Source organism: Nyctibius grandis, chromosome 4, assembly GCF_013368605.1.
Source record: "Nyctibius grandis isolate bNycGra1 chromosome 4, bNycGra1.pri, whole genome shotgun sequence".
Taxonomy (NCBI): Eukaryota; Metazoa; Chordata; class Aves; order Nyctibiiformes; family Nyctibiidae; genus Nyctibius; species Nyctibius grandis.
Window position 1 is genome coordinate 33,741,548 of NC_090661.1, and position 13,012 is coordinate 33,754,559.

The following is a 13,012-nucleotide window of genomic DNA, read 5'->3' on the forward strand; positions in this document are numbered from 1 at the left end:
AGTGTGTGCTGCCCACACAGCTGTGTGCATCACCTTTGGTGTGGGGTGCCGCAGGCAGTGTCTGGTAGCACCAGGAAGAGCAGCCAGAGAACAGTCACAGCTTCCCCAGCATCCCAAAGTGTCAGCACCTGTCTCTGGCCAGCTGTGTGGTACCCTGAACCCAGGTCCAGCTGGGCTGCCTGCAGGCTTGGATCACTCATGGAGGTAGGGCTGGCCTTCCACCCCTAAAAATCTGGAAGCAAGAATTCAACAGGGAGTAGTCCCCAAAACAATCCCTGGTTATGCTGCTAAAACAGATTGTCCCTTTTCCAGCTCCCTTGTCAGCATTGTGCCCTATTTCCCAAGCTCAGCCCATTTGACTATAGGGCAGCTACTGTGGGCAGAGGAAGGAACAGGCTCATCACAAAGAGGTTACAAACCTGCCCCCAGGTCTGCTATTTCCTTCCCAGCCCCTCCACTCATCACAATGACTCTTCTTCTGGCCAGTCCTCACTGAGACACACATGCATATTTGATGCATGATGTTAGAGTGAAAAGCCAGGGAAGCCAAGGAGCTACCGATGTTTGTATAAGCATCGTTTAAGCTGTTGGACTGAAGGTCATGGACTCTGGATGCAGAGAAAGGAACGGATGGGGAAAGCTGCAAGGCAGCTCTAGTCACTCGAGTATTGGGCTGGGTACTCCCCCCTCTCTGGGTGCAGCTGTGCACAGATGTCAGCGACAAAGGAGAACTTCAGACAACAGATGGGAAGATTTCAACAATTCTCCTCATCCCTCTCTCATCCCCAGCTTCTTCTCTGAAAAGCTCAAAAACACCAAGTGCTCAGCTGAAATGGTGGCTTGCAGATGGGCACAATGCAAACATTTAGGGTCAGACATACAAAACCATTCCGCCCTTCCCAATCCCCCTCTGTTCCCAAAGTCTCATGCACAAAGAAGCAAGGAGATCTCTGTGCTACCATCATGTTACTTGTAGCAGCTCCCACTGTTGGCCAGGTACATCTGCTTGGCAAGGGTTGGTCACCACTCTCCCAGTCTGGTTTTCCACACAGAGACCGCTGACAAAGTGTTGAATGAAACTGCCTTTCATCTTCCACTTCTGTGAGAGGACAGAGAAGAAATATGCTGTTACTTCCATTTCACCAGGAAAGTGTGCCTCCAACCTGGAGGAGTAAGGTTGAACATAAACCTCAGGTAAACTCCAACAACTGAGGAGACTGAAAATCTGGATATGGGCAGCATCTCCAAAGCACTGGTTTCCTGTATTAATGACATCTGGAGTTTGAGTTTACCTGAATTATAGGGCTAGATAGTCAGAAGCATCTAGAAGGCAAACAACACAAAAATCAGCAGCTAGTGGCATTTTCAAAAGCATATTATATCCACAATTTCCCTACCATTCTTTGTCCTGCATGTCTAGGCACACAGATACCTGTCAGAACCTGAAACCCTTCTATGGTTTCTTTCCAATCCATAGAAAGCAAAGCATTGAAAGCTCTCTCAACATGGAAAGCAATCCATCCACAGAAAGCAAAAATCACACTTCTTGCTGCTTGACTAGATCGTATCTATCTCTCTTCCATGTCCCCTCACCTCTCCTCTCATCAAATTTAAGATTTTTATCAGCACTACATTGAAAGCTCTTCATAGCTCTGCACCCTTCTCAGCTGGCTCTTCTTCGTAATCTTATCCGTCCTGCCAACATTCCAGTTTGTAAGTGTCCATTTGAGAGCTTCTTGGCACATATTGCTCTGCTTTCTGCAGTGCTGTCCTCTGGGTCTGCTCCCCTCAGAGCATATCCACAAGGTCCCACATGCAACCCTTTCCTGAAGGTCCACTTTGGTTGTGCTGCTTTTCAGGAAACAAAACATACGTCCTAACCTTGAATTGCAAATTCTGCTGGGAAAGGGCTGTACCTTCCATCCCTGCTGGAAAGAACTGGGACCATTGTGGCTGATAGTGAAGAGAAAAAAAAGTAGAAACGAGTCTGTGGACTTGGGATTTCCCAGGTGAGGCTGTGCCATTTCCCTCCAGTGGGGCACAGCTGAGATCAGCAGGTTATTGGATTGCACACTCTAGGCTCAGGGGATTTTCCCATCATTCTTTTCAGTCACACAGATGACCCAGTTAGAATTAAGGTCTGGGTGCTCAGTCAGTAAACAGCTTAGGAATACTATGAGGATATTTTGGCTAACCCATGAGACTGATGAAGAAAAAGAAACAGCTTGACAGCACTGGTGGACCTCAAGGCTGTTGCAGAAATGATACGCAAAGGGAATAACAAAATTCCTGCAATATCCAGACAGTGTCAAAACCTACCAACATTTTAATTCTTGGGTAACACAGCAAACAGATTGCCACATGCTGTGTGGTTTAAGACATCCAGTTATGTTCACATATTGCTGGCAGCTCTGCTCCAAATCCATGTGCTGGTTATGTTTCTTGGAGGGCAGGGAAGTTGCAAAGCCCAGAGGAATCTGTTGCTCCTGTATCACATATTCCTTCAAGACTAAATACCAGAGGCAGGATCACTTTGCCAGCACTGCTAGCCCTGACTGACAGGATACCACTAAAGGAGAGTTGTTTGTGCAGCAGGAAGAAGCTGGTTTTAATAGGCAAAGGGGCAGAGGAATGTAGTGATGATGGAGAGGAAGATACAATGCAGTCTGTGCACTGCAATGCCCTCACCAGCTGCTGCAGCCCAATGCCTACACAGGTCCCAGAGCCATCTGGCTTTCTTCTAGCAGAAGTCTCCCCGCAAACAGCTGAGGAAGAGTTAATACCATAAAGCAGCAGCTGTAATGAAGGAGCGGAAAGCAGGAGGTCTTCTCCCCTGGAAAGCAGCACACCGTGCCTAGCTGGTGCACAACAGCTTCCCCACCACTGCTTCCCAGGGTCACAGACACCTCAGTGAAGAGCCTCTTGACCTTCTCTCCAAAGCACACCTACTGTGCGAAAGGAAACTCTTCCTTGCCCTCCACCCTCCCCCTCCCTCTCTGTACTTGTGAATTCACAGCCTCCTCTGTTGCCTTCCTCTGTGCATGTGCTAGAGAACGCCCAACAGCCATCTGTCCCACACTCCCCATAGCTCACCAGAAGACCCTGCTGTAAAGGAGTATGCTGTCATGAGATTTGAGATGGAGGACAAGGGCAATTAACAAGAGACATGGATATTCTTCTCCCCCCCTAGCCGTTCAGAAGAAAACTAGCATCACTGGGAGGCTCGCTCATGTTATTCCTCCAGATCAGAGACCTGCTGCCGTGCCATCTCTCCATGCTGAGTGGGTACCCACTGTGATGTCTGTAGGGAGAGTCTACAGCAACAGACACAGCAGGACACCATCAAACACTCACCAGAGCACATTTTTCTGCTGCTAACAAACTACACCAATCAGCTTCTCAGTGAATCACACCACTGGAAAGCCCAGCGTTTCAAGTAACCCCAGATCCCTATGTTCAACAGAAAGCAGGGCAAGGATGGTGAAGGGGGAGGAGAAACACTGAAAAGGTGACAGAGCTGAGTATAAGGCTCATCTGGGCTGCAGGGAGGTACCAGTATGGAGCTATTATAAAACACACTGACAGTAAAAGCCAAACTAGGGCTTACAAGGAAGTGGTATTTTCAGAATGATGGATTCTACCATTTCTGGTCAGAAACTGTGCTTTGCTGCCCTCCATGAAATACCAGAGCAACTCCCCTGACTTCACCTGAACCTTTCACAAGGCCCCCCCTGCCTGACTGCCAGACCATAACGTTACCAAGGAAAGCCCAACACCTAACCCTGTGGGGACATGTCATATCTCAGACCCTTGAGAAGGGTGGGCAGTAGGAATGGGTGGAAACAGGAGATAGGATGCTCGTCTCTCACCATCAGCCACCTCGGAGCTGGGCAACTTAGTCTGTAAACTAGTCACCTGGTGACATACTTGTGGAGGGGTCCAAGGTACAAGAACCTTCTGGGAGGGCCCAGCTTTCTCCACAAACCACAAGGGAAGCCCGGACAGCTAACTTTTAAATGACAGTGATGATGCCCATCTTTAGGAAAAACAAACAAACAGAGCAGACACCTCCTGCATATGCAGCCAAACGTTACAGGGAGTCCTCTCCTCTCCTACATGCAGACATTATGACTAGCCTATACTTGGAAAGAAAGCTTGTGGAAGACATAATCATTGCATAATCTGAAAAATTTTGGCTTGAAAAATCTTCCTTGGTCTCCCTTTCTTGTGCAGATGGAGAGAATACAGTTTACAGGTCACAGCAGGTTTGGAGTGGAAATGGAAAAATAAGAATCCATATTTTCTTTGAAATATTGTGTCTTGATCCTCTTCCCCAATGTTGACCAAAAATTTCCCCACTCTTTTGTAAAGCTCTCTCTCCATCTTTATTATCTATCATTGTGAAGTACTTTGAGGTGACTGGACAGAAGCACTTCTTGTGCAATTACTAAGAGAAAAGTCAGAAATAGCCAGTCCACTTCTACCCAATATATAGAAGAGCTGAAAGTGTTTACACTATTGTAATTTTTCAGGGTAATCAAAAGTCAGGTGCTTCCAGAACAGACAGGTTTTCACTCCTCCTCTTTTCCAATAGTCTATATAAAGTTGCATTTGTCTGCACTTCAGGTAATACGATACACTGAGAAGGGTGGGAAAAATTTCCCAGTCATGTCCAAAGGCACACAGGACTTCAAATACCGTTTGTCTTACATGAAAACTTAGTGTCCTCATTTTCAGGCTGGGGTCACATTCCTTCAGCACATTTTAATGAAATACGGCTGTTTAATAGGATTTCTCAGCATGTTTCTTGTTCTGCTGGGAAATACTCTGCCAGTGTTTCTCATTTTCATTCTCTTGTTTTAGTGTCTGACTCTCACTTTGCCTTCTATTTGTCCTCACTATAACACAAATTAAAACGCCACTCCCACTGTCAGTCAGAGGCAAAACCAAAGCTAAAAGCAATAATTTATTGTGCATTCAACTAAAAAATGCTATTCTCCAAATAACATTATGGATAACATCCATCTGGTTTGAAATCTAGTTCTGATTATGCAGAATAGCTCTTGGCTGGTCTTCTGCTAGCAATGCCAGTTGTTGCTGTTGAATGATCAAGGGGATCATGGTGCCAGATAGATTTTGTTCCTGGTTCCTTTCAACCCAAGGGAGAATAGTCTGACAGAACCAAAAACCATCTAAATTTTGACCAGTCTCGTATCCTCCTACTTGCAAAGTTCTAGACTTATTTTGAAGTAATAATCTAGATACAGCTCATAATACTGTAAAGCCTCTGCTAGAGTATTACATACATGCTAGACTGTTGTTAACACTCAAAAATAACAAAATTATCTGCCTTGTGGACACACTTAATGCACAACAGCTGTGTAGCATGGGCACAGATTCAGTATGTTTGAAAGCAGAAAGCAACTTTAGAAGCTGTACAGTGCTGTAGTAAGGATCTAACCAATCTGCTCTGGTGACACTGAAAAATGAAGCCATCACGTGCCCCATCTTTTGTCAGAAATCTTGCTTTTGCATCACTCAGAGATAGACATGAAGTCTAGATCCAAAAAAGTCCAAACATCTTCCACCACAGACCTCTGATGACAGTGACACCAGAGATGTTCAAAGCTGTGCTTTCATCATGCTGCCATCTCCTCTTAAGATATTGTATGTGTGATGCACATTGCCCAGGCTCACCCCCTTCCACTCAGACCACCTTCTCAGGGCTCTTGCATGCCACCTCCACCTCTCTGAAGTAGCTCAACTTCCCTTCCTCCACTCCCACTCAGTCCCTCTGACTTTCTGAGAAGCCCACTTGAACTGAGGAGTGGCTACACCCATGTGTAGTTTGGAAATACTGCCCTCCTCCTAGCACTCACACTTTGGGCTGTGAGTACCCATGGGGGGACAGGCAAGTTGTAGGGCAACAGAGGGAGTTTGTTCCCTCCAGCTTTGCTCTTTCATTTCACACTTTAAAGTTTCTATAGCAGAGGCCATCTCCTTGAAACTCAACCTCCCAAATATCAGGAGCTGGGCTTGGGCAATATCCTAGGCAGGGGGTTCTGCAAGCTGCCAACCCAGGAAGAACAAGACCCCCTCTCTGTCGTTGCACTCTGTTGCCAGAAACATGCTTTATCAGCCCAGACATACACTCTCAGATGACCCCATAAAAAGCAGTTAGCTTCACTTTCCACTCTAGCTAGGACCCGGCAGAGAAAGAGTCCATTCCCAAAGTAATCAGAAAACATTGCATTAGATGCAGGTGGCCCCTCTAGAAAAGAGATGAAGGAGAGAGAATGGGATAATTTGCAAAGATGACTGACTTCAAGCTAACTAAAATCCAATGTCAGTATTAACAACAATTACTGTTGTGTTTATGGAAGGAAGGGATCATAACAACATTCCCCAAGAACACAACAGACTTGAGCATTGCAAATAGAACTGGCTTTAAAAGTAGAAATCTGAAATGGGAGTTTGGGACTTCCAAAAAACCCCCAACATTTCAGAGCATTTCAACCCAAATGAGATTAAAAATTCAAATGCACTTCTCCCACCTCATCCCTTCAGCCACAACGTGGTTTGGCATGGCAGCTGTGTTTCAAATCAGTCTCTAATGATTTGAAATGCTTAAACAAAATCCTTACTTACAGTCAGTTGGCTAATCATCTGCTAGGTCAAGTCCTTGATTTAAGTGCAGTTTGTTCACATAAGGTAATGGAAAACAACAGCTCACATCCTTTACTGTGCGTGCATGTCTTTATAATGAGCCTGTATATAATCAACACATCACGGCTCAATAAATCCTACTCCAGCAGCAGAATGAGCCTGCTTGTCTTAGTAGGGATTAATCTCTCTTCTGGCTAATAAGGCTTGCACTCCACCCCTCTTCAGGGGACCCTTGTCCTTCCATGACAGGGGAGGCGGGGAAAGACAGCTGATTTTGGCAGCTGCTAGAGTCTTCTCTGCTGCCAGGGAGGAAAATGCTGCAAGGCACCTCAGGGGAAGCTAAGTGACCTAATTACACAGCAAGGGGGTGAATGATTACCAACAAGAAAAAGGAGCAGGCAAGCACAGCCCACCTGGGATATCCTTGCAAGGCTAATCCAAACTCAGAGTTTTCCCAGCATATTCACAGTGACAACTCTTCAAGACATTTCTGCATTAACTAACCCTCCAGAGGAAAGTCTACACAGGCTTTCCATAAATGGGCAAGACTGGATTTCAGTGCTTTCTTTCAGGAAGAACTAAATTCAGAGATTCGTATAGCATCAAAAAGTACTGACAAAAGAGGATGCTGCTGAGGACTGGCAGCAAGCTGAGCCGCCTCCTACCTTTACCTTTGGGCTATCAAAACAATACACATGTCAGAAAACACAGAGCCAGCATAGCCTTAGATGACAGAAAATATGTTCTGTCCTGGTGCAGAGGGAAGCACAGGAACTAGGGATGAAACGAGCCCAGTTCACTGTCTGCCAGTGCTGTATTGTCACCTGTTGTGTTTTGCCCAGTTCTGATAAAAAGGCACATCACATCTCTGTGAGGGCACCCTGGCCATTGCAGAGGCCATCTCTTGCCTCGTGCTGTAAGGCAAAATTACTTATGTGTCCCGACAAATCAGGGATGCACATCTTGGAAACAGCGTAAGAGTCACAGAGCTGCATTTTGTTGGGAACACTGCTGCTGTGTATTTTTCCTCAGGGAGCAGTTTGGGTGGAACATGCAGGGCTTTATGTCAGTTGGTATTTCTCAAATGAGTTGCACACACTCTGTTTTAAAGGTCTGTTCACATGCCCAAAGACAGCACAAAGAGCAGAGTTCTCTCACTTCTAAATAAGTAAAAAAATGATAGCACACACCGCCTTTCCCTTGGGTATCTCAAAGCATTTGCTACTTATCTACCCCTCTCTGATGCTGCGCTCCATCCATGCGCTGATCTGGCTGAACATAAATGTATCCAAGGAGCGAGGTCAAGGTGCTACTGAGCTGGAGCTAACCACACTGCCAAGGGCCCAGGCAGAGCAGACACCCACACGCTAGTGTGGTCTGTGCTCCCCGCTTTGGTTGCAGGCGATCTCACACATCTGGGCTTATGAAACATATCAGAGAGATGCAGAAGATGGAAGGGACTTTTATACACTTTGATACCACTAGGTTTGCCCCTGCAGGCTGCACTGATGTAGGAACATTGGTATGTGGCAATGAAGAGATTAAAAACAGGCGCACAGTTACCTACCTGTCTGCCATCTTTTTGATTGCAGGCTTCCAGTGTGATCTGAGAGCCAGTAGAGAAGGAGGTAATAGAAAGACACTTGTCTTGCTGTCTGATTAGAGGGTCACTGAATACCCACTCCTTTGGCATAAGAAAAAAAGAGGTTCCATTAGGATCCTAATGGTGATCAGATGAGGGAGAAAGAGTTTTTTCTATCAGGTATTTCAAAAACTTGTAACCTGTGTTCAACTCTTACCAAAGGCTCCCAGGAAGACTATGGCAGCAGTCTTCACTGCATCAGAAGTTTATGCTCAGGCTTGGTGCATGATGACTATTTCAAAGCCTGCAGGTGGCTTCCCTGACCATCTGAGCTGTCTGATTAACCCTGGATCCCATGCAACTTTCTGCTCTGCAGCTTTACAGATTTAGGCCTATGAAGCAGGGAGAACCCCAACCCCTGATTTACATGACATGCAACTGCTTCTGCATATTTTACATAGCAGACATGTTCTGTAACAGGTATCTGGGACCTATCAATTGTCAAGTGAAGCAAAACACATGCAAGCATATCCATGGGCTAACATATATCACCAGCACACATGAAGCACAAGCAACTTCATTTTTCCCTCCTCTTACTAGATGGATACCCGACCCAATAAACTATTATTATTATTATACTTTCCCCAAGGAAGAAATACAAAATGCAACAAGTTTCAGAGATTTCAAATGGTAATGACATGGAACAATGAGTCAGATTAAATGGCATGTTCAATGCTGGCTGCAAACTGTTTTCCAACAGTTAACAGATGTGAATATGTATTTTCTGGCATAAAATATCCTACTGTGACCCTTCACTTTTTCAAGCTGCTTCCTTGTTGCTTTTGGTCACCAAAAGAAGAGGTTGAGTGCAGATCCCCAGCTGGTATAAACCAGCATGCTCCACTGCAGTTCGGAGAGCTACACCAAATTACTGCAGCTGGGGTCTTGGCTATTTAAACTCTATTTGGGCTGTATACTGAAACGCATCTGTAAAACAGCACAATTCAAGCCATCTGCAGCTACAGCTGAACTGGTAAACCAAGGAACACTTCTGATCCTGGGAAAAACTCTCACCCACATGCCAGGGTACTAGCCAAGCACACCCCAGGACCAGTTCTCGTGGACTGGACAATGAAGCAGAGCACACCCAAGCAACGGTCTGAGTGGGAACAACTACATGACTCAAACCCTGGTTGCACGTCTACTGCACAGACTAGTCACACCCCTGGAACATTCAAGCGCTACCTATTGCCTTTGAGTGATGAAGACCTTCCCACTCTGTGTCTGACTGCTGGGTCTGTTAAGCCAACAGAGCTCTACGAGATTGGCACAGCTTCTTTTTCTGCTTACTATGAAAATCATTAATAGGGCAAAATTCTTCCTTCATTCACCTCTGTACAAACTTATGAAGTCCAGAGATGCCTTTTCATTCACGGGTAATAAAAAGGGCAGAAGCAGGAGCAAAGCACTAAACTGAAGCCTGCCTTACCTGAGTGACAGGTGGATGGTTCACTGTTCCTTTACAGATTCCCATGCCAGTCATCGTATTCCCCGTGGTATCCTGTGCCCGAGACTCCAGGCAGTTTCCTCCTTGTTTAATTATTCCTGGAATCAGCTCTTTTTCAGGAACCCTTAAAGTAAAATGACAGTTGCATGGCACTTCGTACACAGAAATGTCCAAAGCACACACACATTTAGAGGGGCGTAACTGTCCCCTTACTGAAACATAGTCCCCTTTATTTGACAGAAAATGAACAATATCATGCTAGCTATCCACTCAAAATGCCTGGAGGAGGCAAAAACGAATGGAGAACTTGGTCAGAGGGCTGGTACCCTTTTGTTTCAGAAGGCATAAGGTGCTTTAGGTGCACCCCAAGAAGTTCAGTGTGATGTCTCTTCTGAAAGAGGCCATTGTCAGTAAAAAGCCATATCCACACTGATTTATCCTGCTTCTGCCTCCCAGTTTTCCAGAGTCTTCCCCCCAGTGCTAGCACATATTCACTGTCTCATTGGTAGCAATACAGGAAAGATCGGTCAAGGCCAGACTACAGCTGGGTGTTCTAGCCTCGAGCTATGTCAGCTACAGACTTTGCTTGACTGAGATGTAAAGATGTGTTGCCAGAGTGTGTTAGCTAGCAAGTGCTAATGACACAGCTCTACCCAGGCTACCTCCCAGCAGAGCAATGCCACAGCCCTACTGCATCCTGACCTGGGGAAGGAGAAGCCACAGCTGGTTCTGGCATTCACTGGGGCTTTCTCTGAACCACCCACACCTCTGCACTGAGGCTGTCCAGCTCTACGTGGCTCAACTACCTCCAGGCAGAGCATCCAACAGGCAGAGACCAAGCCTTACAGGGAGGGATGTAGTGCTCTGGCACTGGTCTACAGCCTGCACCTCCAAAACACCACTGTTGCACATCTCTGAGGGACAGCTGTATGGGGCAGAGCAGAAGGCTCCGATAGGCAGCAGCAATAAACCTTTTGCAGAGTTGTGATGATATAAACCAGGAAATCACAGGAGGTTTCTCACCAAAAAGAAGAACAGAGAAAAAACTTTTCCAAGCATAAGTCTCTCTTTTGCCCGCTGCCACCAAGGCTCAGCTTCTCTTTGTGACCCACCTCCCAGATCCTTCAGAGATTTCTACAAGCGGAGAACTGACTCACTTGAGCTCAGGGTAGATGTTCTCCAGATACCACTGGAAGGATTTACAGTTCAGTTTGCGTCGCTGCTCCACTCGATCTGCAACACTGGAAACACAGGCAGGTTGTTGAGGATAAGGTAGTGAACACGAGGGAGGGGAACAATGAAGAACAGCCAGGAGGTTTGAGGGAGGGTACATGACAACCCACCTAGTTGTTGCCTGGTTCAGAGCACTAGCAGTGACCTGAGGTGAAAAGGGGTGAGGCAAGTAGCATGAAATAGAAAAGGAAGACATAAACACCTTCAGAGAACAATTCTTGCACTTCCTTTAGCTCAGAATGATGGCAGGGCCCAAGTCCTGAAGTGTTAAATAATACATTGCAGAAAAACTACTGTAGGACCATAAAGTCCCACTGCTGACTTGCTTTTGCTTTAGCTGGCTGAAGAAGAGGACTTCCCTCAAGCAGTCCTACTGAGCAGTGACACTAGGGACTCTCCTCTTCAAGCTATACCACTACATTTGTCTGTTGGGAAGGACTTTCAACTGTACCCATGCTTCTTGCCATCCTCAGCCTACAGAGGCCACTGTACTGCCCATACCTCAGGAGAACGTACTTAGATCCTACATTCACATCCAAATTGTGGGGAAGAAGGGTCTATTTTAGGCCCAGTTGACAGTGGTGGTGTCAGAGGCATTTGCATTCTAAAATCTTGATTTAATGCAGGTTCACAGGGCTGTTACTACAGGTCAAGAAATCGCCTGAAATCAAATCCTACAGCTCTGCTCCAGCTCTTATTCAGGCAATACTGCCAGTAAAGCCACTAGGAAGTCTGTGTGAACAAGAACTGCAGGTTTGGGCTCTAAAACACATTAGCAATATATCCATGTCCAATATGCAATACTCTGGTTTCCTTCACAAGCAGAAGGGTTACTTGCTATTTGGCTCCAGCCCAGCTGCTGCAGTCAGCTCAAAGACAGATAAATGAGGTAGGCAAAGCTATTTGTACAAAAATATGTAATGCATCCTGATAATAAAGCACGATGTACAACAAAAAAGTGTGGGTAGGTCAGACCAAACCTGCTTGTCATCAAATAAGCAGGAGATGCGTCATTACCCAGTGCATGTAGGTACACACTTGAGATAGATACAACCACATTTGCCGAGTCCTTAAGCTGATACAATAGTCACTTGTTCACAGGCAGATATAACCTGCAGATATAACCCACAGATATAAACCACTCCTGGGATTTTTTATGTTTATTTGGGAGTTATAGGGGTTTGTTAGGACAGAGAGCAAGCTCTCCCCTCATCCCAGGTTTTGGTGTCCCTCACTGATTTCTGGGTCACAAAGAACACTTAAGCCCATAACAGCAAATCCCATGTGACCTGGAGACAGCTTTAGCAAAGGTGCTGTAAGGAGCACAATTCTGAACAGAAGCAGGCTCAGCAGGTGCTGGAGACGTGTCACAACCAGATTGTGTTTCTAAATGAGATGGGCGATGCTCTCTCCTGCCCTACAAACCAGGCAAACCACCCATTCATTCATCAAGAAAGCGGGGAGTGCGCTAAGTGCAACCTGCCCCATATGCCAGCCAGCCATGCTGGTCCCAGGATTCTGCATCCGCACAGGAACTTTGGATCAAGCTCTAGTAACTGCATAGCTCACATTTCCAAAGCAGCTGCATGCTGTGTTAGAAAATATTCTTATCTATCCACTTAAAATGTCTGGCCTTTTAATTTCATTACAGATCCCTTCAGTCTTCTGATAACAAATGATTTATGGAGGGTTACTGGAGGAAAAATAAAGTGAATTAGAAGCAAACCTTGTTAGCCAGACACTCAAGCTGCAACCTCCCTGGCAAGCCAGCCATTCAGAGCATCTCTGTTTCCCACACAGTCCCAGAGAAGATCCAAAAACTATCTTTGGGCTAGCAAGCAAGGGGCTTACCAGAGCCCTCCTGCCAAGGTTTGGGGGCAGCTTACCTTCCAAATGACTTCCCAATGGCAGATGGCCGGGCCTCATAGTAGTACTGCTTGTATTCATCCATCCACACTTCTGCTGTGCGCTTGGTGTTCCTGCACGGGGATTAGGAGATGCTTTCCTGAGCGCTGCTTGAGAAC

The 13,012-nt window shown here is 46.1% G+C and overlaps 1 protein-coding gene across 1 annotated transcript in view; it reads right to left on the minus strand.

Moving 5' to 3' along the window:
• Window positions 1-927: 927 nt before the first annotated feature.
• The window catches only part of GALNT16 (polypeptide N-acetylgalactosaminyltransferase 16), a 77,725-nt gene continuing 65,640 nt past the window's right edge, over window positions 928-13,012 (minus strand). The window contains exons 12-16 of the mRNA XM_068398766.1: window positions 12,875-12,967; window positions 10,913-10,996; window positions 9,738-9,879; window positions 8,234-8,350; window positions 928-1,099 (exon numbers count right to left, since the gene is read on the minus strand). Of these exons, the coding sequence (XP_068254867.1) occupies window positions 962-1,099; window positions 8,234-8,350; window positions 9,738-9,879; window positions 10,913-10,996; window positions 12,875-12,967 (574 nt within the window). The 3' untranslated portion in view covers window positions 928-961. The remainder of the gene's footprint in view (window positions 1,100-8,233; window positions 8,351-9,737; window positions 9,880-10,912; window positions 10,997-12,874; window positions 12,968-13,012) is intronic.